Source organism: Patiria miniata, unplaced genomic scaffold (genome assembly GCF_015706575.1).
Source record: "Patiria miniata isolate m_02_andy unplaced genomic scaffold, ASM1570657v1 HiC_scaffold_24, whole genome shotgun sequence".
NCBI lineage: Eukaryota > Metazoa > Echinodermata > Asteroidea > Valvatida > Asterinidae > Patiria > Patiria miniata.
The window spans coordinates 7,719,719-7,746,486 of NW_024037063.1; the positions used below are offsets into that span (position 1 = coordinate 7,719,719).

Here is a 26,768-nt window from a genome sequence, read left to right on the forward strand (position 1 = left end):
CATTTTAGTTAACTTCCAAGTGTCAACTTTCAGCATGTTTCCAACTACATGTTGAATGGCCCCAAGTCACGCATTTTTATGCTGCATGTTTTCAGAGGATACCAATCCCCTTTCCATCCCCTCCATTGCATTCCCAAGGCAAATGTTTATGTTTACAACAAAAAAACACATAACAATATTTACAAAACTCCGAATCAGCTTATAATTTTCAACATTAATTTGAACAGGTCCAAACAAGTCTCGGGTTTCTGGTCTGCGAGCGCGTCGCCGTAGCCATGCGCGTCGGCGAAATTAAAAAGGTTTTGTTTTTTCAATTTAAGATGATGTCTCCAAACCGCCAAACTCACTGGTTGACTGGAATCCTGCTGCTGCACAATTGTAATGTGTTTTTTTGATGGGGTTACGATCGAGTATAAGCTTTATGTGGCCTCTCTGGGCTCCCATATATTTTGCACTTTTAGTGGGCATTATTTGCAGACGGTGCTGTAGCTTATAATTGTGCGTCTGGAAACCAGGCTGAGGGAGCGATGGTCGTGTGTCTGGAACCTGTAAACGCTTTTTAATTAGCGCAATATGTAGGGGAGCAGACTAATGACCAGCCTGGCAGCTCATTCACGTTGTCGATGTCGTTGTATGGTCTAAGTTACAACGTTACTCCCGCTTTCTCTGATTTTTGTCTTGACTATCCAAATTTCCCGAAGAATGTTCGTGTCGGTCGAGATCGTAAGTGATTGCAGAGTTCTCAAGCCTTATGACCTTACTGAGGTCAACTAAAGCTCCACTCTGAAGGATATTTTTGAGAGCTTTAAGGGAATCGAAGCGTCATCTGCAATGCCGATATTTGAAGAAAAAATGTAGGAGAAAAAACCGCGTTGCTGCGCCACTTTTGGTGCAATACCAGAAACCGGAGACTTTTTTCGACCTTAGTTGACTTATTAGCATAACCATTCTAGTGAGACATTGAACGAAACAAATTCGATTCACGCAAAATAATTGTGTTTTCACTTCAGCTTTTGCAGTCGGGCTAATTAGACTTGACTCAAGTTTGACTTCAATCGATAATTATCATCCACAACACACACTACCATGACCCACCTCTTCTCGTATCTTATCTCCATTGGGGTATTTTTTCCCCTTTAAATTAGACAGGTTCTTCCACAGGCAATTTGATGATTTTATCAACGAGAAAAAAGAGGGCGCTTAATTTCTTCCATATCCGAAGAGAGATATACGGCACCGCTAGTGCACGTGCACTTTCATTTAATACAACTATTTTTGAACAGATTATCAACCAATCAAGTCATGCCAATTTATTACAGAAATGGTGAAAGATGATGGTGACTGTACAATCATCATTGATTTACATTAAAAGAATTACTATGACAATTATATTGGTGGTGCAATTTCACGCATTTTCATGCTACATGCTTTCATAGAATAAGGAGCCTTCCATGAACGCCATTGCAAGCCTGTGTTTTCACCTTCATTATTATCTGGGTAATATTTACCATTCAAGTGAGAGGAAAAACAATTCCTAAACCACCAGGCTCCTGAGAGGTATTGGGCACAATTATACCGCACTGGGTTCCCAGGCTTCCTGGGTGGCCACCAGCTAGTCCACAGATTAATGGCCTATCTAATATCTTGACAATTGTTATGTTTATGGTCAACGTCCAAACTTTGGTCATGATTTAATCAGTATTTGCTTACGCCTGGATTTGTTAATGTGTTCATAGGTTATCTGCATGGATAATGCTGGCATATGTGGTAAAGCAAGAGGTTTATGGTGCGCACAGATAACCTTTGCATGTCTGCTCGTCAATACGTCTGTACGGAATAAAAGTATACGCCACGGCTATGACGCTATGGAGGTTGAAATGGCCGACATCAACTTACAAACTAATGCGGAAGATTTAGATGATAAGAATATAAGTGAAGACGATGGGAAAAGATTCTTAGAGAAGACGGCCATGGCCGTTGACACCGACCATGTCAAAGCAGAGACGGGGACCAGACGCGCAAGGCCGCTCCATGATCTGGTGTATGGTCTGGAGGACATGCCGCCCTGGTATACCACTATTCTGCTTGGTTTACAGGTAACAATATATGCTGCATCATCTCGGTCAAATTTCGAGAGGAATGGATCAGTGCAAAGGAAGCACATGCTGTTGGCTCAAAAGGAAAACGGAAGTTAGGTCGAAAGACTTGGCCAAGAACAGATCTTGCATATTTCGAAAGGGTGATGTTGTAAACATCAGAATAAATTAATGGCGCTACATTCTTTGACCAGTACTCTTGTTGAACATTCCTCTGACATTAATTTTTGTTTTATTGAAATGTCTTCATTTCTATTCGGCCCAAACAGTTACTTGCACAAAAAAGCACTATGGTCTAGGTGTATGCATCGCAGCATATCCTGCCGACGTCATTCTGCTACGACTGTTCTTGCCTATTCATGCACAGATGCATCAGATAGTCCAGCAAAATGAGATATGGACAGGGTCAATTCACTTCATAACGTCATATTTAGACCAAGCACGAAGACACGAGGTTTCCTAGCTAGTGTACGATTAGGTGTCAAAGCTGAGGCCAAGTTCGCGCAAGGACTATAGTTGACCAATGGTTAACTAACGTTTGCCCGAACTCTGTCTAGTCGACGATGGTTGACTACGCTAGTCGACTATTTGGAACCAGCCTACTGGGGTTGGTTGCTTCGCTGGTAACCAATAGCCGCGCGCATTCATAACGCTAGCAGAGAGCCAGGATCCAGAAGTTTTGCGATGACATTTTGACCAGCGTTTGACTAGAGACGTTCGCACGTTGCTATTAGTGCGCAGGCGTAAGGTACGTCACAAATCAACTACTAGTCGCCTAATGGTCCTTGCCCGAACTTGGCCTTTATTGTTCGCTGTGAAGACCCAACCTCATGAGGACAGGTAAATACCTCCTACTGCGTTTGACACATAGAGCTATATTAAATTAAGCTCTATGGTTTGACATTATACATTGTTGCTATGATGCGTCTTGACGTTCTACCTCACGTGACGGTATGCAGTGCCATGTTCATGTCCGTGCATGGTACTCCTCGCCAGCTGTCTTCGCGCGTTTGGCAGTCACCGACTCTTTTGGACCTTTTCGAAACCTCGGGTTCGTCTGTCACTGTGGCTTCAGGAGTCTCCATGACCCTGACTGGACAGACTCTAGTTCATTGTAGGCCCATGATCTGCTTCAGGAACATCAAAGAATGTAATATTGGATGGGAGTTTTAAATGGTTGGGACACCAAATGTTTCTGAATATTTTTTTTCAGCCAGGGATGTTGCCGGAGCCGATGGCGAAGCCGGGGTTTAAAAAAATCCTCCATATCTAAAAAAAAAATTAAAAAACCAAAAATTGAAACGAGAGATATCGAGACAAGATTTTTGTACTAACTAGGGCTAAGAGGACTTACCTTATTCCCAGGAATTTAGAGCAGTATCTTACCCATCACTAACAATTCAATTATTGCCAACTTTTACACTATATAAACAGAGTTTTTCTCGATAAACAGCATTTCATGACGAACTTTGGAAGCAATGTTTCGACAGCGTTCATTCTGGCTCCATACCTCTGCATTTCTCACGACCCTGCTACCATGGCAAAGATCATCGGTACCCTGTTCTTTATCACTGGCGTAGTAACCGTCCTTCAGACAACCATTGGAGTAAGGTGAGTAGCTCAGCATATCAACAATTTTGTTTAAACGCATCTCTCAAAATACTCGGCAAACTGGTGCGAACATATTACAGTAGCGTTGGGAAGGAGGCCACGGGGGCATGTCTCCCGCATTAGGATTGTCCATCGAGGCAAGTATGAGCTTTCTTAAAAGGGCCCATGCAATGTAATTTTAGTAATGCAATCCTTGAAAATGCACCTTTGTGTCCCTTTAACCTTAGTTTCAATTTTCATTTTGCCATTTTCAAGGGTATTTTGGTGCCTTTTTGGTTTTTATGCTAATGCGATTTCCATATTCATGACCAAAAGTGTGATGTCATATCAGGTAGAAACCTCAATGTTGCAATTAGTTTATGCACAAAAAGTTGCCAACATTTTGGATATTTCGCTGTCGTAAACATTGTTTTCATTAGTGATTCGCTGATGTGTCAGTTCATGGCAGTAAGCCAATGAGCAAACCTCTCGCACAAATGTTTTCAATGAGCATGTTTTTTGGTTTCACTATTTCAACAGAAAAACACCTGACATGAACAGTGTCTCCCTGAAATGACAGCACGACAACAGCGCCCACAGTTGTCCGGAAAAGCATGGAAAATTCTAAATGTTTAAAAAAAAGAGCACTTTTCAGTAAAATTAACAAAAAGGGAATATCAATTAGTTTTAATACACTTAAGAAGATTAGAAAGTTGCACAACATATATTCCTAAGAAGTATTCACTTCGTGAGCCCTTAATTTAAAACGCACAGAGAGCCCGTCCAGAAAATGAGCTTGGGAACATCAACAAATTATAATCCTATGCCAAGTTTTAAGTACATAAATACTGCATTTATTTGTGTGTTGTTTTGAGGACACGTATTATCACAACTCCTAATTAAAAAAAAGTGTGTCTATTCTTATTATCTCAGTATAAGAAGAAAAGAATTTCCAGTGCATTGTCTTTAATACCTCTATGTATAAGGGACAACCAAACTGACCGATTGACTGCCCACCGAACGGCTAACCGATCCACGGACTGACTGACCAACTGACCATCGACTGACCGAGCAACCGACTATGCATCTAGACTCGACTCGTCTTGTCCAAAGTTTGCTAAACCAAGAGTTCTTCTCTTATCGAATAGGCTTCCTATTATCCAAGGAACAACATTTGCCTTTTTGGTCCCGACATTTTCGATTCTGCGCATACGAGGAGAATGTCCCCCTGCACCCACAGGTAAGTTTAATACATTCAAGTCAGGAACGTTGTTACATTCTACCTGGATTTCAACTTCACACATTCTGGAATCTGTATCCTTGTGGAGTCATTTCGTTGTTCTCGTGTACTAAAGTTTTCGAGTTTGAAAGTGTACTTTCAAAATGCTCCTATTTTAACCAGAATTAATTTCCTGGGCTGAAATTCGGGCTTAATATCCCTTACATAAAATACTTCAATTTGCAACGGATCAACATACCTTGGAAATTCCTAGTTTTTGAGTAAAATCCATATATCTATTTCGTGATAACCTTGTGGAGACGTATTCATAGAAATTGCTCTGTGGGGACGTATACAATCTGTTGTTCCCTATTGTACACATGTCTCCAGAGGGTACCGTGTACCAGATCACATGGCTCCAAACATTTGTTCTTATGCAAATGTATTGTCTACGTAGAACATCGCCACCAAGCGTCAGCTTACCCTTTGTTGCTTCAAGCAATCGTTACTCTGTCAGACGGTTTATGAATCCTCACAACAGTAACAATTGTTCTATCATGCAATGATTTTATCCACAGAAAATTCCACAATGGCAGAGATAGATGCAGCAGAAGAGGAATGGTTGTCGAGAATAAGAGAGGTAGGGATACAAAGAAGAATATCACAGGAAATTGCAGGGGAGGGAAATCAAAATTAAAATTGATGATTTTGCAATCTTACGTGACCAAAAAAATTATAACAACTTCATTTTTAAATCCCTTTTAGAAGGTCGTACAACCGATAAATTATGATTTTGTCCGTAGAGCAAGAAAAATATTGGGCTGCATGGATTTTCTGTAGAGAGATTGAATTCTTGTCTTCTTTTTTTAAATTTTAATCACCGACTGGGTTTTGTGGCGTGGAATTGTTCCAGATCCAGGGCGCCATCATGGTAGCGTCGTGCGTCCAGGTCATTATTGGAGCCACGGGAATCGTTGGTATCCTGCTGAATTGCATTGGTCCCCTCACTATCACAACAACCATCTCGCTGATCGGCCTATCTCTGCACAAGGCTGCAGCAGACAAGGCGGGAACGCACTGGGGTATTGCCGTCATGTAGGTAGCCAAGTTAATGTAGTCTCAGTCAGGTCTATGAAATAACAAACCAAAGACATCTGGGGCCATTTTCACGGTGCTGCTTCTCACAGAAATGTTTTGTTTTGCCTTTCACAAACGCTCACCAACCACAATGTCATCAATGCATATACCTTTTGACTGGTTTACAGCTATTCATATATGTTGTTGCACATACTTTCCCTAAGTAGTTTCATATTCTACTTAGCAGCTGCATGAGGTCAAGCAGCGAAACTTAGTGGGTCACATGAACTGATGTAGCAATGACACTCACATTCCATCATATTGTACCTGTTGTTATGTATTCCAGGACCATCGTCCTCATCATCCTATTCTCACAATACATATCCGAGATTGGCGTACCAACTTTGAGCTACAACTCCCGAAGGAAGTGTCACGTGACCAGGTTTAAGCTCTTCAAACTGTTTCCGGTAAGAATTAGCACCAAATACCACATCGACCCCTGCACTCTTTGCGCAAACCATGCAGCGTAACCGTGTTCCCAGGCATACCACTCGGCAGCGCTCTGGTTCAATCAGCACGAATATCAAATTAAGTTATGTTACGGATGTGATGATGATTGATCAATAAAACTCTTTATTAGTTTTTTTTCCAAATCCGTGGGGTTTTATTTACGTTAAGGTAGAGACAATTTTGTAGGTCCTAAAAGAAATACATGATATAGGCTGGGCAAGTTTAGCGCTTCATCATATCTATACATTTTAGGCCATTTTGGAGTATCAATTACAATTAGCGGGACCTTTGTTATTATTGGACAATTCACGCCAGTTTGACAGCAATGTTATAGGCCATATTATATCATACTAATCAAGGCATTGAAACGAGTTAATGAAGGCTAAACAGTAGCAAAAATATCAAAGCAAAAACTACCCTACCTCTTCCCCAGGGCTTGCTTTATTGTCAACCTCGTTTCCAATAGTATGCACTGGTATAAAAAACTTGCTTCCTGTATCCTGATTCGATTGCGCAATTAGCAGGTAATGGATTTATATCGTGTACTTGGTGTTATTTCCAACTTGTATTATGTGTTTTCACGTTCATTGTAACATTTTTATCTTTGAAAAAAATGCGTGTTCGTAACACACGCCGCGATGATTATGTTTTTACCCCAGGCACCACACACAAAAACAAATGAAGCACAGGTAGGTGTATTCCTCATTTCCATACGTATCCGAAAACAAAATTGGATCTATGCAAACGATCCACAATAGCAGTGTGAGAGAGCAAGTAGTGGAGAGTGCGTGCTGATCAGCACCCTGGGAACGAGGTTGAAAACTACGTTGTTCATGAGCTACATCACTGTTGTCGGGGCATTTTTTGTTCTAAAGCTCATTCTCGGTGTAGCTGTTTCCTGGCTGTTTTGCGCCGTATTCACGGCCACCGACGTGTTCCCTGACGACCCTAGCGTGTATGGATATGCCGCTCGAACCGATCTGAACAGCATGGTGCTGGAACGTGCGCCCTGGTTCCGATTCCCATATCCAGGTAATTAACAAACTGCAAACGCAACCTATGGTGATAACTTCTTATTTAATTTCCTTTTATACGATTGTTTTACAAGAAGAAAGTTTAGCGCAATTGAACATTTTAACGATGAGTCTATTTTTTTTATTAAAAGGACAATGGGGCACGCCAACCGTGACGCTCTCCGGTGTTCTTGGCATCACAGCGGGCGTTTTTGCGTCGATTGTTGAGTCCATTGGTGACTATTACGCTTGCGCCAGAATGTCTGGTGCCCCAGCTCCTCCCCAGCATGCTATCAACAGGGGTATAATGATAGAAGGCATCGGGTGCATACTGGCCGGCGCCTGGGGATCCGGAAATGGAACTACGTCACACAGCGAGAACATCGGGGCCATTGGACTCACCAAGGTAACTCATGTATAGTTTAAGTCGAAGAAACCTTGATAAGTTGCTTCAAAATCAATCACTTTTTTGACAAATCAAGTCTCTGTATCTGCCAAGCCAATACTCCAAATGTCCTAATGTTAAATGTAAAATATCAACGTGAAAATGGTCACAGTCCAAGGACATGTATAATTAGTCATCCATCCAAGTCAATTTGTTTTGGCCAAAGTAAGGCTTCAGCAAGGTTTACTTACAAGTTAAAATCAGTCAGTGAGACAGTTAGGTACCATTTACGAGGTACAATTACGAGGACACGAGGCAAGCCCTCTGTGACCAGCAGATATTGGGCCAACAGTGCCCTCTATTGGCTACCTAGGACGATACTGATGTTTGTTTTCTTTTTTGTTGTAGGTCGGTAGTCGAGTGGTTGTTCAAGCGGCCGGATGCATCATGATAGTTACTGGACTGATTGGAAAGATTAGTGCTGTATTCGCTACTATACCAGAGCCTGTCGTTGGGGGCGTCCTCTGTATCACTTTTGGTGCGCTATCCTATATTTGCTTTCACTAGTCCTAGTCAGTTTTCGAATTAAAGGCCTCAGGGTTGTGGAAAATTGCACGTCTATTGCAGGTTTAGTTGGAAAAGTGTATTATAAGCGACAGTGATAGGACCAGGCGCGGTTCTACGGGGACAAGGGGGGGGGGTGCTTTAGCCCCCCAAAAAAATCCATACAAAAATGGCAGTAGCAAATGTTAGAACGTGACGTCACATGCGAGCGTTCAACCCCCACCCCTACAAATAGTCGTGAGAAGGGGGCATTTGTAGGTAATATAGCGTGCATGATTGTAGGATGTTGTCAGCGCTCCACATTGAATATATGCAACGAGGTCCCCCCCCCCCCGGCAAACATGTCTGGATCCACCTCTGCTAGATCCCTTAAAATATAGGCTCTAGAACCGCGCCTTGATAGAACCCGATTGTGTGTCGAAACAAGACAAAGTAAGCATTGTAGAGATAGTCCAAGAGTGTTTATATTTCTTGGCATTTGATTCATGTGTGCTCATTCGAAGTCTGTTCATCTGGTGAACACAGTAGGCTTGATTTAACCCATCACGGGGTAATGGGCTTATCCCCGCTGTTTCACCAGCCAACATCTATATATATAAGAGAGAAGTTTACTCGCCCCCGAGACGATGTTTGCTCATGAAAGGATCCGAGACCGCGGGCTCACGCGGCGCCAAAATCGCTCCACGTCCGTGGAGAAATGCGGAGGGTGTCTTCCGCCGGGTCGGACGCTTCGGGTCGTCCTAATTTTCCCGTACGGACCGGCGATCCGTTTCGTCGATTTTTCGTGACTGCTTTTTGCGCAGGAATTTGCCGTCGTGTGCGCTTTCACGTTGACTGCCTGGCCGCCCCCTGTCCTGGCTTTTTCTGCGTGTCTAGACTGTGCGAGGTCAGCGAGGTCAACGTAGGGGTTGCGTTTACGTGTTCTACTCGGCCGTTCTGCAAAAGCGTTCACCAAATTGTGGATGGGGTGACCTTGGTAAAATATTTTTTCTCCATGGTGCGTGGCCACCAAGTGCTCCTATTCTTTCATGTGCTTCGCTTGCCGCCCCTGCGCCGAGTGCAACGAATACTCAGAAGGACTACACATTAAGTATGCCTTGCGCGGTCTGACCAATCGAAAGTCTACACTGCGTAGTATTTCCGGGCTATGCAAAACTGTCGATGGCAACGCGTACTGCAGCCTGCTCCACACCCTGAAAACGAGGTTGGGTCTACGGTGCTCGCTATTTGAAGCGCAAGCATGTGACGTGTAGAGTGCTGTTGCTTCCATAATGTGTTTACAGCTCCATGCTTCCACCACCAAGGCTGAGCGTTGTGAGTTCGCTGCCCGCCACGTATAATCATGGAGGAATAAGAATTCCTCCATGGTATAATTCAGTGTCGTGTTATAATTTCGGGGGCCTGTTTTGGGTCAACGAAGGATCGCCGCGGTCTCGGATCCTTTCAGAAGCAAACATTTCTCGGAGGCCGAGTAAAACTTGCTCTTATATATAGATGGTTGAACCAACTTCAATAAAAGTTGAATCGCAGACGGTCTCGCAAATTGTAAGAAGTTCAAGTTTACGTTTGTTGAAGAGTCCAATACTGAAACTTAATTATGACCTTCCTCCATGATTCAGACCGTTTGTAATTTTTTGGTAACACTCAACATTTTCATTTTAAATGACACCTTCACGTTTTATTGCATTATGATTTATTGTCAAACTGTACAACCACCCTTCGCCTGTGTACTACAGTAACCTTTTCACTACTTTTTCCAAATGCGACTGCCTCACAAAAAGCCAATTTAACAGACCAACGGCAACATTTACAGACAGTTGCCATGGTACATAATTATCATGTGCGTAAATCAACGGGGGACAGGGGAACCCCCCTCCCCCCCCCCCCTTACACACCCACACACACATTTTGAGGGGGGACATTGTTTGGTCTCCCCCCCCCCCCCCACACTTTTTCTTCCCCGAATAAAAACATTGTAGCCTACAATAATGATTCTATTGCTCAGAATACATGTAGCTGATTCAATTACTCAAAACTCCAAACTTTCACAGATGATCTTTTGCTCAAATTGGTTTTAGTGATCAGAAATTGCCTCAGATCACACCACATAAATTGCTATTCTTTAACTGCATGTCTCCCCAACTATATCCCCCATTTACATTTAACTCCCCACATTTTCATCCCCAACACTATACGCCCTACCCGATCTATGATCGGGTAAACCAGCTTGTCTAGGATAAGTCACACATGACAGTGGGTTATGTCAGTCAGTCGGTCGGTCAGTCAGTCCGATGGGTGACAAAGAGAACTCTCGGCTGTCACTCTACGACCAACAAACTAAAACCAGGTGGTTTCATATTGTTTTCTTCAATAGTGTGCAATCAGAGTTAAGTAACCAGAAACTCTTCATCTTTCAGGTATGGTGACAGCGGTGGGATTGTCCAATCTTCAGTTTGTTGATCTCAACTCATCCCGTAACCTCTTCGTTCTTGGCTTCTCTACCCTGATGGGCCTCATCGTGCCATACTACTTTGAGGAAAACCCTGGACTCATAAAAACAGGTGATTAACAGTTCGCAGTCGTACTTGATTGTTCTTGCTAGAAACTGTCTTCACTCTGTGTGCCAGTTGTTATAAAGGAGGCCTTTTCTCATGCAAAGCTAGTGATTTGAGAACCCTTATTTGATACAGTCTCAACGGTTGAAAATAGAGAGTTTGGGCCTAGCCTTGGGGAGACCACTGCAAGGGGCATTCAGTAATGTTTGCACACTTCGTGGTCCATTGGATTAAAAAGAATTGATTTACTAATATTTTGTTTGTCATTTGATCTTGTCACGTTGGTGTCTCGTTAATCAATATACTGATCCAACTTGCTTTGCAGGTTCTGTCGAGTTTGATCAAATCGTGACGGTGATGTTCACAACTGGCATGTTTGTGGGTGGATTTCTGGCAATTATACTGGACAACACCATCCCAGGTGAGTTCGTCTGTAAAGTCATTTCGATATCCTGAAACTTGACAGTCAGGGAACATTGAAATCAACTGACCAGTTTTACATTTTGGTATCGATTGTTACTGTGCAGGTACAGACGAGGAGAGAGGACTTCTGTCCTGGCGAGATAATGTCACTGGTGACACACAGGACAGCAGCTACGAAGATGAGAGTGCAGAAAACGAGGCAGAAACTGACGAAGATGTGGAGAAAAATTATCTGGGTCTGACCGTGATGAATGGCGGGAGTGACGGAGTCGTCCCAATAACAAACCGACCCACAGAAACCGCTCTACCACCGTGTTATGATCTACCCCTGGTTACGAGGTTCATTCGTCGATGGGCCTGGTGCCGTTACCTGCCCGTCAGCCCAACATTCCAGGGATTCAAATTTGGCTGGATTACTAAATCCTGCAAGAAAAAGAAGCGCTAGACTGGATCAAGTATTTGCGAAAACATAATTTAAGTGTGATCTGAAAATTTCAGTTGATGATAGAGGTTCAGCATTCTTCAAATCTGATATCAAATTTGAATGCAAAAATTTCCAGCTGACAACAGCTGCTTGTTTTTAGCATGGATGCTTGCTCGACTATTTTCTGTTCAAATTTTAGTTTAAGGCTTAAACTTGAAAGTTTAAGTGGGAAGTAACGTCGGTAAATTAGCAACTGCGGTGGGAGCGGTGACCAGAGGGTAGGTGCTCATTGAATTGATATGTATTTGTAATTTTCACGAATTAAGCCGAATTGCTTGAGCGGGATTGCTTTTTCGAATTCAACGTTGATGTGTGCATGTACAGTTGAAACATTGATGCTCATTGACCTGGATTATGTGCACACACTGGTAGGCACGTTCTAGCGATCTAATACACAATGTATTGAATTGGAAAAAGACGAAAACCTCTTAAAACTTGTTGTGCCAAACTTATCAAACTTTAACTTCTGGGCTACAATTTCAAGACAATACATGATTTGCATAGCAGCTTCATTGAGGAGATGATACCACTAGTTAACTGAATGAGTTTAGCTTTTATTCATGAACGATATTAATTTTAATAAGACAAATATGGATGTACACAACTCCTATATATGGATATCGAATATTAACTGAACGTTTATTTCAGCATTATTTTCATCATTATCGGGTCATTATATTACATAAAGAATAAAACGTTACGAAGACTGCTCTACGTGAATTACAATTTTAGTTTTGGTATCAAAGGTATCTTTATAAGGTTAGTTTTACTTTCAAATAATGTGTGACCGACTATGTGCGACTGACTGACCAATTGACAGACCGACTTATCGACGGACTGATATAGGCCGACCTGACTGTCAGACCCGACTAACCATGTCATCCATCTATACCACCTCGTTTTAACTTTACCAACACATTTTCCTGTGTACAAATATAATAATGGCCAGCCTACATAATCTGTGTGATACACCGGTAACATTAAAAACAAAATAATGCAAAATTGGAATGTGTCTAGTATTTCGTTTTAACTTTAAACATGTGAAAATAGTTGAACATGGAAAGTTAAAAATACTTACAATGGATACCAAAATATACAGTGTAATAATTAGAGTGAAAGTTACTCAACAAAAAAACCTAAAACATTACAAGTGAGAAAATGTTTGAACGTAACCAACGAATATTGAAGGGAAAAAAATTCCGACTTAACCGTATCAAAATAAAGATCCGGCCGGCTCTTACTCTGAGGTACAGAAACCTGACCAATGTTTAAGCTATCGACTGCTACATATCTTAGGTCTGCCCGAGAAACACTCTTTTGAGTTTGGAACGGTCAAATATACTCAGCATTCAGAGTACTGACATTATCATACAGATTAAAGAAGCTACAATTATAATAAGCATAATCTAGCCCAGCAAGCTGCATCAGTAATACCTCGGCTTATTTAAAAGTTCCCTTCATTACCTTTTCCGCATTACAATTGTCAAACATTCTACAATATAAAAACTAGCCAATGAATACACAATTGATGATTATAACACCGATGAAACTCATTTTACGTCAAGCATTAGCCCCAAGCAACAATCCGTTCTAGCATTCGTATTCATACAAGGAAAGTATGCAAATAATAAAGCCCTTATTCTCACCCAGTAATGAAAAATAAAAATTGAAGTGGCGTCATTACTTTTGAATGGAAACGATTTCAAAGTTTACCATAGCAGAAATGCCTACTTATTGAGGTGACCATATACTTTGATTTTAATTAATTCAGATTTACGAGATTTACGATTTAGATATGGTGTTAAAAGAAGTTAACGGAGTGTATATAGAAGGAAGAACATTTTGATGTGAATCTGTAACTGTTGTTGTACTACCGTGTAGATTAAACCAACAATTCTAGTAATTTCATAGACAGAGATAACGGAGGTTTTTTTGGTGCGATCTCTATACAGAATGATACATCTGTTGTTAAGCCAAGTTTAGATTGCCGGAGTTTGAAAGCCTTCATGGTCGTGTCCATGTATCTCTCCATTTGGACGGTGTTTTTTCTTGCAGGATTTAGTAATCCAGCCGAATTTGAATCCCTGGAATGTTGGGCTGACGGGCAGGTAACGGCACCAGGCCCATCGACGAATGAACCTCGTAACCAGCGGTAGATCATAACACGGTGGTAAAGCGGTTTCCGTGGGTCGGTTTGTTATTGGGACGACTCCGTCACTCCCGCCATTCATCACGGTCAGACCCAGATCATTGTCTTCAACTCCTTCAGCTTTGCCTGCTTCATTTTCTGTCTCCTCTTCTCTGTTGTTGATGTCTGCTGTGTCACCAGTGACATGTTCTCGCCAGGACAGGAGTCCTCTTTCCTCGTCGGTGCCTGCACAGAAATGTTGGAAGTGAAAATGCAGTGTTGTAGTCGAGAGTCCAACACAAGTCTTCAGAGGCCAATCACAATCATTCAATTCCGAGTCAAGTCCCAAGCTATTCAAATGGACTGTGACGGAAGCATTCCTTTGCTATTGTTCTTCCCGTTCATCGGTTTCGTGTAAACTCGGTCCCAAACCAACTCGGTCCGAGTCAACTCGGTCCCATGTCAACTTTGTCCCAGGTCAAATCGGTTCCAAATTAACTCGGTAGCAAGTCAAATCAGTCCCAGGTCAACTGGGACTGAGTTGACATGGGACCGAGTTGACCTGGGACCGAGTTGACTCGGATCAAGTTGATGTCTTTAATGGACTCGGCTACAACAATGACAGATTAGGTAAAAAGGTTTATTGATTAAACTGTCCCCAACTATTATTTCCGGCATCGCCAAACTAACCTGGTATGGTGTTGTCCAGTATAATTGCTAGAAATCCACCCACAAACATGTCAGTTGTGAGCATAACTGTCACGATTTGATCAAACTCGACAGAACCTGCAAAGCAAATTCGACACCATTGGGTTACCATCAAGATGTATACCATAAGAGGAATATAACTTCAAAAATGGCAATAAATAGACATTAGTTGCAGTTCATTTCAAACCAAAACCATACCCTTTCCGGAATGGGCTAGTTTTCACACTTGAAATGGATATCCCTTCCATTGAAGCATGAATATCACCTTATTTCAATAAGCAACAATTATTACATATCATCAAAGTCAATATCAACAATGTATCGTCAAAACACGTTCCGTCTGTGATCAGTCACCTGTTTTGATGAGTCCCGAGTTTTGTTCGACATAGTACGGCACGACAAGGCCCATCAGGGTAGAGAAGCCAAGAACGAAGAGGTTACGGGATGAGTTGAGATCAACAAACTGAAGATTGGACAATCCCACCGCTGTCACCATACCTCAAGGATCAAATCACTTCTTATTAATAACAGCTAACATATAGGCAGATCTATGCAAAGAAATGCAATATATTTTCTAATGAAGTCTAAATGATTCTTCAAAGTCTTCTTATTAATTCACTGCAACTCTCCAAATAGCCGAGCAGTGTTCCTGATATCTTTCCAAAGAATAAGTTACATTCCCCCTATTGCATTTTCGGAGGACTTTGATTCGAAAAGAGATATTATTTTACCATTGAGCGAGCAGTAATACAGCTAGCAACCAAGTGTTTAAAGGATGGCACCTTTTGACGTACAGTCGTCAACCTGCATAGACTTGCTATCTGAAGGCATTTGCCTGTCTGTTGTGTATACGAACAAATCACAAATGCATTTATGCTTTAGTCACGAGTGGCAAAAAGTAAAAAGATTACTTTAGGCCCAAAAAAAAGTATCCGGTTTCTGGTATGGAGCTTGCCCAAAAAGTGGTGCGGCGATGCGGCTTTTTATTTTTACCTGACTTTTTTGCTTCAAATGTCGGCTGATGACTGCAAATGGTGCCCGACTAAACTTAGTGCAAATATATGGGAGTCCAGAGAGGCCACATAAAGCTTATTCTCGACCATAACCCAATCTTAAAACACGTTAAAATTGTGCAGCAGCAGGATTCCAGTCAAACCAGTGAGTTTGGCGGTTTTGAGACATCATCTTTCATTGAAAAAAAACCTTTTTCAATTTGCCGACGCGCATGGCTACGGCGACGCGCGCGCATACCAGAAACCGGAGACTTTTTTTTTTGGCCTTAGCGCGCAGATGTCACCTATTTCTTGCAATGTACTGCGAATGGCCTGACTTGACTCTTGGTGGCGCCACCATAGTAAACATGGCAAACACTTGGTGCAGTGAGAGCTTACCGAATGTGATACAGAGTATACCACCCACGATGGGATCCGGCATGGTTGCAAATACGGCACTGATCTTTATAATCAGTCCAGTAACTATCATGATGCATCCAGCCACCTGAACAACCACTCGACTGCCGACCTGACGACCCCAAAAATAAGAAAGAAAACAAATTGAAACATCATTGCGATCCTACGCAGCCCATATAGGGAGGAATGACCTCAAAGACAGAAGTCAAAGAGCATCAAAGTTCGATCTTCTTGGACCACAGTTGAACTATCTTCGCTCGAACCGATTTTAGTTGACGATCGCTACACACTAGTCAAGTCGATATTTGGGACAGGCTTAGCCAGGGTGGTGGCATCACTGGTATCAATAGCTACGCGCATCATATTGCACAGCAGGGTGCCAGGGCCAAGAAGCTTTGCGGTGACGTTTTGACCAATGTTTGACAAGAAACGTTCGCACATTGCTGCTGCAGATAATGCGCAGACATACGTGACCTCATAAACATCCCACATTCGACGTGAGCATCAAGTTCTATGCCTATATGTCCCGACTACAACTATTTGGATTGACACACTTTACCAAAGACTTCAACTTTCCTCAACCATCATCAAAGGCGTTAGCTGCGGAATATTTTCACTGTAGTCAATATTTCACGATTTTTACCAAGGGGACGATTATTATCAAATCAATACACATGCTCAGATTGTCCTATTTCCTGCCAAAAAAAAACTTACTGAAAACGAGACATGATTAAATTAACATACTTTTGTCAGTCCGATTGTCCCGATGTTTTGACTGTGTGACGTGGTTCCATTTCCGGATCCCCAGGCGCCGGCCAGTATGCACCCAATGCCTTCTATCAGTACACCCCTGTTGATAGCATGCTGGGGAGGAGGTGGGGCACCAGACAATCTGGCGCATGCGTAGTAGTCACCAATGGACTCAATAATGGACGCAAAAACGCCCGCCATGATGCCGAGAACACCGGAGAGTGTCACGGTGGGCGTGCCCCATTGTCCTATCGACAACAAACAAAGTTTTAGTCAAGTATTCACTATTTACTCTGTGTCTTAACTGTTTATGACTATCTTAAGAAAAGGCAGAGTGGTAACAAATGACTGAGTTTTGTGAGTCGAGTTATGCCACCCAATAGACAGCTTCTGCTGGACGTTTCTACCAAAGATCCACGTAATAATTAAGAAGCGAAACTTCGGTTTTATCTCGGGTCTGGACTAATTTACGCTTACAATGTGAAAACCAAATTGCAACATACAAAACTGTTTCTGCTCACATAGAGATATGTCTAATTAATTGTTGTAAGCAGGACATGAATTTAGCAGGTGTTCCATGAAGGGCTTATAAAATCGCCGATGTTGACATCACGAATTGGAATAGGCCTTACGTCGAACATTTGGTTCCAGGATAGTAGTTTGTGCGATACATTATAAAACCACAAGGGAAGTGGGAGCCAAAGCACGCGAACATGAATATCTTTGTGCAGTAAGTCACCGCACATAATTATATTTTCACACAGTTTTGGACTCGTGTGTTATTAGCCTTCGACTCGAGTCGAGTTGACGGTCTTCTGATGAGGGACTCGAGTAGAGTCGAGTAAGGACGCGAGTCGAGTCGTTTTCTCGTTGGGACTCGAGTCGAGTCGAGTCGCTAGAAATTGTGACTCGAGTCGGTCAATCAATGGTTTAATAAATGTGCCTTGAGAAACTCTGTTACCTGGATATGGGAATCGGAACCAAGGCGCACGTTCCAGCAGCATGCTGTTCAGATCGGTACGAGCGGCATATCCATACGCGTTAGGGTCGTCAGGGAACACGTCGGTGGCCGTGAATATGACGCAAAACAACCAGGAAACAGCAACACCAAGGATGATCTTTAGACAGGATTAGCTGTATATTATTAATATCAACTTTCGTTCCCAGATAACGTGGCAACGCCATGTACTATACAACTTCAAGGAATATGTTCATGTCCACCCTGTCATAATAAGTAGGCCCTAACTATGGTGGCTTTAAAGGGACATCGCACATATATATTGGCGTCAATATATATGAGCGGTGTCCCTTTAAAGCCACCATACCTAACCCTACCTCATTTACCAACCTGAGCAAGGAAAAGTTAAAGGGTAAATGCAATGAATTTTTCTTAGGAACATATTTTGTGCATCTTTCTACTCCTCTTAAATATATGAAATCTATTTGACATCCCTTTTTGTCAATCTTAATGAAAAGTGCACTTCTTTAGACAATTAAAATGTTCTTTGCTTTTCCAGACAACTGAGGGCGTTGTTGCTGTGATGTCATTTCAGGAAGACACTGTTCAGTTTAAGGGGTTTTCTGTTAACATTGCGAAACCAAATTAATTGCTCTTTGAAAACATTTGTGAGAGCAGACTCACTGGCTTACTGCCATGTACGGACACAACAACGAATTATCAAAGACTAGAAAATCTACAACATCAAAGTATCCCAAATTCTGGCAACTTTTGGTGCAGAAATAGCTGTAACATCGCAGGTTTCTGCCTGGAATCACATCACAATTTTGCTCATGAATATGGGAATTTGCTTTAGCATAAAAACCAAAAAAGGCACCAAAATACCCCTGAAAATGGAAACATTAATTTACATTGAAATTAGAGTTAAAATGGGACACAAATGTGCATTTCCAAGAATGTCATTAAAAAAATACATAACAAGAGCCCTTAAACATTTATATGTTGGAAATCCGTGCCGACTGCACAAGAAACCTGATTCCATGTATTTATGTTTCGATCGTAGCTACAGGTATTTACTATGTATAACAGGCTTTTACAGTACGTGTTGAGAATCGTTCCTCAATGGCTCTACTTTCTTACCGGAAACAATTTGAAGAGCTTAAACCTGCTCAGGTGGCACTTCCTTCGGGAATTGTAGCCCAATGTTGGTACCCCTATCTCGGGTATGTATTGTGAGAATAAGATGATGAGCGCAATGGTCCTAAAGTACATGAACAAAAACCAGACAGGATGTGATGGAATATGGGTGGTATTCTATGCTAATACGACAGCATAATGCCACTATAATGATACCAACAAATTGAAAACCCGTAACGCTTAGCGGCAGCATTACGCTACAACCATCTGAGTACATTTGGTATTATCCAAAATGGCTAGAATAAATTAACTGCCGTGACAGCATTTCGCAATGTAATACACTTGCTTAGACCTTGCATGGAGGTCATAATGACACAACATGCATTATGGATGTGTAATTTTGTGTCTTTGGCCATTGACCTTTGACATGCATAACACATTAATTTTAAAGACAAGGTCAATTTAGATACCTACATCACTGCAATACCCCAGTGCTTTCCCGCCCTGGTAGCGGCCGCACTTTGAAGTGATAGACCAATCAGCGTGATGGTTGGTGTGATTGCGAGGGGACCAATGAAATTCAGCAGGATACCAACGATTCCCGTGGCTCCAATAATGACCTGGACGCACGATGCTACCATGATGGCGCCCTGGATCTGCAAAATCACAGAAACCCAAGGAAAAAAACACATTAAACGTCAGTTAAGAGACTAACTCGGCTCATATACTAAGCTAGTTTTGCTCAGTTGGCAAACATTTTACCAATAATCTACCATAAAGATCCACTGATTAACTTCCTTGATCTTTGCTAATTATTTATCACTTAATCATTCAGGCTTTTCCAAAAAAATGAACTTAAATGCAAATGCTGAAGCCCAATACTTCATTGCTCATACAACACACAATTCCCCCCCCCCCCCCCCCCTGAAAACTAACATCTTACACGAGTTTTTTTAAACACAGCTCAGGGTTGAGGCCTTGTAGATTCTCCTAAACTCTTGTGGTAATTGTATTGTTCCTTTTTTTTTTTGATCTGTAACAATGCACATGTATACGGGTTTTTTTTTTACTATGATACTATATTTTTTTGTTTGACAATTTTTATGAGTTTTATGCTAATGTATTTTCCCCTGATGTTTATTGTGAACTGACTGTAATTCAGCCTATGGCTGCGAAAGTCTTTAAATAAACCATTAATAATAATAATAATAATAATAAAAAATGAGACTGATGTTTTTGATATTTTTGTCATCATTTTCGGCGACATATTTCTTTGTATATCCCTACCTCTGTTATTCTTGATAACCATTCATCTTCTGCCGCATCTATTTCCTCCATTGTAGAATTTTCTGTAGGTAATAGCATTCCATGGCAGATCAGTTTGTTAATGTTAAATGAATATCGCAGCATCAGTTTTGTGGATGCTACAACACGCTTCTAAAAGCGGAGCGGCGGGAGAAGTGCAGAGGGGACAGCTATCGCTAGGTGGCGCTATTCTTCGCAGAAGCTCACATAAGCAAAATGCGTATAATTTTTTGAACAATAGGAATAAACACGAATGTATAAGCGACGGTCCTGACCTGTGGGTGGAGGGGGACAATCGCCTCGTATGTTCAGAATCGAAAATGTCGGCACCAAAAAGGCGAACGATGTTCCCTGGATGATAGGAAGCCTATGGTAAAATAGAAAAGCAACGTTTTGTTGGAAAAATGGAGTAGGCCTAAAGGAACTCGGGGTTGGTAACATGTTCACCTGCGTACCATGTTGGTATCAGTATAGTCTGTTTTAGAGTTATCAGTAGTGAAGTTGCATTTCCTGTGCTATTTTCGAGTTTCCTCCCGAAAAATAGATTTTGAAATTGTAAACTTGTTTATAGCAATAAAATCAGATATTCACTTTCGAATGAGACATCGACCGGAAACAAAAATCGGCCCACGTTTAGTTATTGAATTATTATTAATTTTTTTTAAACAAATTTCGAATAACTTGCGATCCGCCAATAATTCCGTTCTCAAAGCTATCCCGCCACACAATCAGTATGGACAATGGACGGATCGGTAACCAGTCTGCTTTTGCCAACCCTTTTGCAGACAACAACAACAACAACAACAACCCCCCCCCCAACAAAAAAAACACATTTGTTTTTGGATTGAATAATCATACTAGGGGAAATTTGATTGAGAATCAAATTTAAAGCCAGTTGATATGTACATGTAAGTTATGATGGAGTGTAAGTATATAGTTGGGGAAAAAAATCTGAACTTTGCGTATAATGTAGAAAATATGGAATGCATTGAGTTTGGTATACCGTTTTAACCCTAAAAGGGCCGGGTTATTTTGACCATCTCTCAGCCGGGGGGGGGGGGGGGGGGATTCCGGCCTTCTCGGCCATTAAGTGACCAAAAAAAATTGAAACTCGGTACATGCATGCATAGAGCAACTCATCATGAACATACCCAAGAAATGTCATGACTATAGGTCAAAGGGTTTTGGAATTATGGCTAATTAATTATTTAAATGTAAGAATGATAAATCTGCTCTGTGTACACGACGTATATGGGAAAATTCAGTTTTATATTTCGCTGCGCGGCAACCCGTGGTCCGAATTTTATATTTTTGGTATCAAAAGATGCGCAAGGCTCGAGGCTAAAAAGTCATAACAGCTCGGGTCGCGAAAATGTTTTTTTTTTAAAGGCTATCGCCGAAAAAGTCGAGGGGGCGGATTCCGGCCACCGGCCCTTTTAGGGTCAAAGCTGAGGGCGTACTCTTTCCACATACGAATTTCGCTGATAAAAAGTGAAATTGGCTGTGCACCGGATCACGGTCACAAATTAAGAATGAGTCAGAAGCGTTTATTGCCGTACATGAAGTAGACACATCAGCCTAGGGACCATTAATGTTGCATTCATTAATCTACATTCGTCTTTCACTTACCTTACACCAAAGGTAGTCTGAAGAAGTGTTACCAAACCGTTGACGAAGAACAGGGTACCAATGATCTTTGCCACGGTCAAGGGGTCGTGAGATACGCAGAGGTACGGAGCCAGAATAAACGCCAGTGAAACATTGCTGCCGATGTCCGTCATGAAATGCTGAAATTCGAGAATGCCATTCATGTTTAACAAGACCAGGAAAGCATATGAAGCTCGCCCTAGACCTATTTGGTCTGAGGGGTCTTGGTATACAGGGAGACCTTAAAAATGAAACCCTAAAACATTTGCCTTTAGAAAAAAAGGGATCGGTGGATTTTATGTTTGTGGCATCAGATTAAAGCTGCGAGCTTTTTCTTTCGAATACTGAAAAAAATCTTGAAAATAGCACCTTAGGTTGCAGAGAAAATGCCAATTATGTAAAAGTAGTCATGTTTCATGCTGTACAAAAAAACCTCAGTAAGGGATTTTCACTGTACCTATTTGTGCATGTCTTAATCCTTACAACATTGCAGATAATAGGACAAGAGTACAATTGGCATTTTCTCAGCAACCAAAGGTGTTATTTTCATGATTTCTTTCAGTATTCGAAAGAAAAAGCTCGCAGCTTTACTCTAATGCCAAAATCATAAAAATCCACCGATCCTTTTTTTAAGGCAAATGTTTTAGGGCGGCAATTTTATGGGGTCTCCCTAGTCGCCTGAATCGAATTTTGGACTGGGGGACTTATTTGTCTACTTTATGAGCGACAGTGTGTTTGGGAGTCATTATGTAGTCATCAGTCAATCAGTCAGTGAGATAGGGGCAAGGTGAATCTTGGGGTGACCTACTTGGACGAACAAAGTGGGTACTAAAACGCAAGCAATGACATCATGTGGTACTTATTTTCAAATGTTGATCAAACGCAAATTATGAAATGCTATTGGTCGATCTGAGTGCATGCGGCTATGGGCAGTGTGCAGGGGCGGATACAGGGATTTTCGCAGGGGGGGGGGGTCATCAGCAATTCTGAAATGTAGACAGGTGTTTTTTCTCCGGACACTTGCCCTCCGAAAATCAAAGGGGGGGGGGGCCTCATACCATACTTTCATTGGGGGCGCTGTTCAAATCAGACGATTTATTTTTTACACTATTACAGAATAGTGTACAAAACCATGGTCGCTCTGTACGGATTTTGTGCACAGGAATACATTATTCCAAGTGTAATTTTTTGGGGGGCGGGGGAGAGAGCGGGGGGAGGGGGTGTTCGCATTATTTTTAAGGCACTTGAAACAAACTTTTTTGACAGAGCTGGGGGGTAATACAACAACAGCCGGTATCGCGTAACATGATACAGAACGCGTGACAACTTATTTTTTATCCATTGTCTACTAGGACGCACAACAGGTGAATGACCGAAGACCCGATATAGAAAGCGCCCACTGATTGGTCATAATCTAGGAGGTCAAAAGGCGTTGTCTTGCCTAATAAATCAGCGAATATTCTCACGCATATTAGACCATATGGCTTTCGCGTAGGCCATGGCTTTCGCATATACGCCGACCATTGCACCACCAAGAATGGCGTCTAAATTGCTATCCGCATCTGAGAATGGAAATCTATTACACTGGGATCTTTGTAATGACATTTGTCCAGTGAAGCCATGGACAAGTGAAGGACAGGACAAACTCTAGTATTAGGCAGTGACACGGAACTGGTTCATAGTGTTCAACACTTCTTCAAGTATAGCATCCAAAAATCTCGTGCATCAATAAATAAAACCAAAATCAGACATTAATGTTTCACAGGAGGCTCATTACTTGGATGTTATGCAAATGGCAGGTACAAATAGTTGCATCGTATAGTCGTAATGTATACCACGTGATAGGCTTATAGCCAATAGAAGGTGGGTAACATAATCGGGAATAGCATACCATCAAACCTGGCAACACACTAGTACATTGTGGATCAGGAACCTCTTTTGTTGACGTATTGATCTGACCTGACCTTTCGGTATTGCACCTTTCAATCTATGAGTCTGTCAATAAAATTGTGTTTACCGGTAACCCACGGTATACAGGGTCAAGGGCGGATCCAGAACACATATTTTCTTTTTTTTGGGGGGGGGGAGGCCAAAAAAAGTTGGTCTCCCCAAAAAAGGTCCAAAAAATTACGGCGTGGGCTTCAGGGCAAATTTGTTGAATTCTCGATGCTCTGTGGTGCGATCTGAGGCAGTTTCTGATCACTTTTACCAAATTTGTTTTGAGGAAAAGATGGAAGTGTACGCAGAACCTACCTTTATTTAAATAAAATAAATTTAAAAAAATTGGGTTCGTTTTTTGGGGGGAAGGGCCATGGCGTTGCCCCCCCCCCCCGGGATCTGCCCTTGTGCAGGGTGGTGCAAAAAGAAGGAAACTCAATTGTGACAGCAATTTTCACCTACTTGTTGAGCATATTTCAAAATTCAATTTAATGGCATTAAAATATTGATCTTTAAACGGGTGCATATCTATGTTCCCTAACCCTAACCCGAACCATCTAACCCTAACCCTAGCCCTAACCCTAACCCTCATTCTAACCCTTTTTGGGGGGACATAGGTATTGGGGAACATAGATATTGGGGAATATAGGTATTGGGGAACATCGGGTAGACCCCTTTAAACAAGTGAAGAAAAAATGGTTGCAAATGCATATATTTTGTCTTTTTTTGAAAAGTTTATGTGGCAAATCTGTTTGTCCACGGACGGCTAATTTATTCCATCCGCTTGACTGAACTCCGGAGCTTGATTTGAAGACCAAAAACCCCCAAAAAACACTACGCTATAGACTTACACGTGCAGGACAACATTGAATTTGGTGACTTGTTTTCAAATTAGCATAATACTATTCTTGCGATTAGTCAGATCTGACTAGAAACCAGTTAAATTTGACTAGGCATTCAGGGTCAGCTGGGCACTGCCGCTGGAACAAACTTTTGCCAGGGGGTGCTGGAATAAAAATTAATGCCCATACGCTTGGCTTAATTTGGAATATAGATGCTCTGTGGTGAAATCTGAGGCGATTCCTGGCCACTTTCATTTGACGTTTTAGCAAAAGTTTTTTGAGATTATAAAGACAATTTATTTCATTATTTTGTTTAGAATATACTGTTGCTCTTAAAACGTTTAACTGTACTGAAAATGGGAGAACACTGTATGTTTATCTCCATTTTTGGTTCCATTTCATTCTGAAAAAGAGAATTGTATCATTATGCATGACATTGCATGTAAATATTATTGTTGCAAGGCTGCTTCCTTACATTTAGTAAATTGCTTCGTGTATGGTTTGTTTTATTACGGCGTGGGGCCACATACAGGGCCAGGGACCGCTTTAGTTCTAACTCACCAAACGATGTAGCTCTCGCTATATTTGCAGTGTTATTTGTTTGTTACAGGGAATGGCAAATATAAAAGACTAAAAGACCAAATGCATCTTTATGTTTATGATCGGTAGATGGCAAGTTTGGGGCAAGGCAAGGATTTATCGGTCTACTGAGATTTTATGAGGAAAAAACTTGCTGAGGTTAAAACATGAAAAGCTTTTTTATTAAAACGAAACTACACTGGAATTGGCGAAAGGCATGACTAGTTTTAATGAATGCCCGTCCCACTCCTATTAGGTTGGGGATTTGTGTGAACCTTGCTATTTGTTAATCTTGGGTACAGAATGCTAGCAACGTCAATGAAACTTCAAAATGAAAAGAAATAACCTTCAGGGAAGGTATGAACATTTGACCCTATTGAAAGATCGAATGAAAAAACTCCTGGCAAGCATAATCAACTTTGCCACCGTTGTCATGGCTGAGGTTAGGGTTATAGGTATTATAAACTTAAAAAAAATAGTTATGCAAATAACTGAAATTGGAGTCGAACCCAACTACTTTTTCTAGTCATAGTATGAAACTTTGAATGTTTAACTAAATTCCTAGTCAATTTTCAATAACTAGCAAAACAAGTCAATTGTTTGACTAAGTTGTTTTTTAGAGTACGGATGCCACATTTTCAGTGGGGGAAGGGCGACTGGGGCAGGGGGGCGTCTCTCCCCCTCCCCACCTCCCCCCCCCCCCCCGTAGCTATACGCCGCTGCTGCAAGTTAACCCGAAATGATTAGAAATAACTGAATGTTACCTGTAATCCAAGCAGGAGCGTGGTATACCAAGGCGGTATGTCCTCCAGACCATACACCAGACCACGGAGCGGCCTCGCGCGTCTGGTCCCCGTCTCTGCTTTGACACGTCCAGTGTCAATGACCAGCGAGATATCATCCGCCTTGTCTGAGAATCTAGTCCGACCGTTTTCACTTCTGATTGTGTTACCTCGATCTGCAGCATCAGTTTGGAAGCTGGTGTCAGCCATTTCAATCTGCACACGATCGTTCGAGGCCATTGCGTGCTTGTTTACTTGAGTGCCGACTTTGCGAATGAGGAAATAACGACAGTGTTTTGTAATACTGTTGTAGACGAATGCAGGAACGTACGTGTTATCACTAGAGTTAACAATAACAAGGCCAATTCGGGTGGATAAGCCATTGTATACGCTACTGTACAAACATGGAATATCTGAACTAGTATTAAGCACAATGCTTTCGTCATTGAATGTAGCCTTGGTGATTGATAGCGTGCCCTGATTGGTGCATACCTCTTTGACTCCAAAATGCAGGGATTTGTTTGTGATTTATCAAACAACGTATGCATGACCTCAATTCAATGAATGGGTCGCTTGCTTGTGCCATTGAATTTCTGGAAGGAGTAGTATTTTGATTTAAAAAGAAAAAGAAAAAAAAGAACTGTTTGACCCCCGTGACCCCACGATGAC

The 26,768-nt window shown here is 41.7% G+C and overlaps 2 protein-coding genes across 2 annotated transcripts; one reads left to right on the plus strand and one right to left on the minus strand.

The window, feature by feature from the left end:
- The first annotated feature begins 1,740 nt into the window (after positions 1-1,740).
- Positions 1,741-12,642, plus strand: LOC119732097 (solute carrier family 23 member 1-like). The gene is made up of 12 exons (XM_038205485.1): positions 1,741-2,096; positions 3,550-3,707; positions 4,835-4,926; positions 5,484-5,545; positions 5,819-6,000; positions 6,329-6,449; positions 7,368-7,524; positions 7,658-7,911; positions 8,299-8,428; positions 10,872-11,015; positions 11,335-11,430; positions 11,537-12,642. The coding sequence occupies exons 1-12, from the start codon at positions 1,746-1,748 to the stop codon at positions 11,875-11,877; spliced, it is 2,088 nt and encodes a 695-aa protein (XP_038061413.1). The 5' UTR covers positions 1,741-1,745; the 3' UTR covers positions 11,878-12,642.
- On the minus strand, positions 12,529-26,511 carry LOC119732098 (solute carrier family 23 member 1-like). Its single transcript, XM_038205486.1, has 12 exons — positions 26,082-26,511; positions 21,941-22,098; positions 20,587-20,678; positions 20,294-20,355; positions 19,481-19,662; positions 19,010-19,130; positions 17,873-18,029; positions 16,906-17,159; positions 16,144-16,273; positions 15,107-15,250; positions 14,735-14,830; positions 12,529-14,290 (listed from the first exon to the last, which is right to left on the minus strand). Exons 1-12 carry the CDS (start codon positions 26,337-26,339, stop codon positions 13,896-13,898), a joined length of 2,049 nt encoding a protein of 682 aa, XP_038061414.1. The 5' UTR covers positions 26,340-26,511; the 3' UTR covers positions 12,529-13,895.
- Between the last annotated feature and the right edge of the window lie 257 nt (positions 26,512-26,768).

Coding starts and splice junctions, on each gene's coding strand:
- LOC119732097 (XM_038205485.1), top strand. CDS start 1,746: ATGGATAATGCTGGCATATGTGGTAAAGCAAGAGGTTTATGGTGCGCA. Junction 3,708..4,834: donor CAGACAACCATTGGAGTAAG/GTGAGTAGCTCA, acceptor CTTATCGAATAG/GCTTCCTATTATCCAAGGAA. Junction 7,912..8,298: donor GGGCCATTGGACTCACCAAG/GTAACTCATGTA, acceptor TTTTTGTTGTAG/GTCGGTAGTCGAGTGGTTGT.
- LOC119732098 (XM_038205486.1), bottom strand. CDS start 26,339: ATGGCCTCGAACGATCGTGTGCAGATTGAAATGGCTGACACCAGCTTC. Junction 18,030..19,009: donor AGCTCTTCAAATTGTTTCCG/GTAAGAAAGTAG, acceptor TCCTGTCTAAAG/ATCATCCTTGGTGTTGCTGT. Junction 16,274..16,905: donor GGACAATCGGACTGACAAAA/GTATGTTAATTT, acceptor TGGGGTCGTCAG/GTCGGCAGTCGAGTGGTTGT.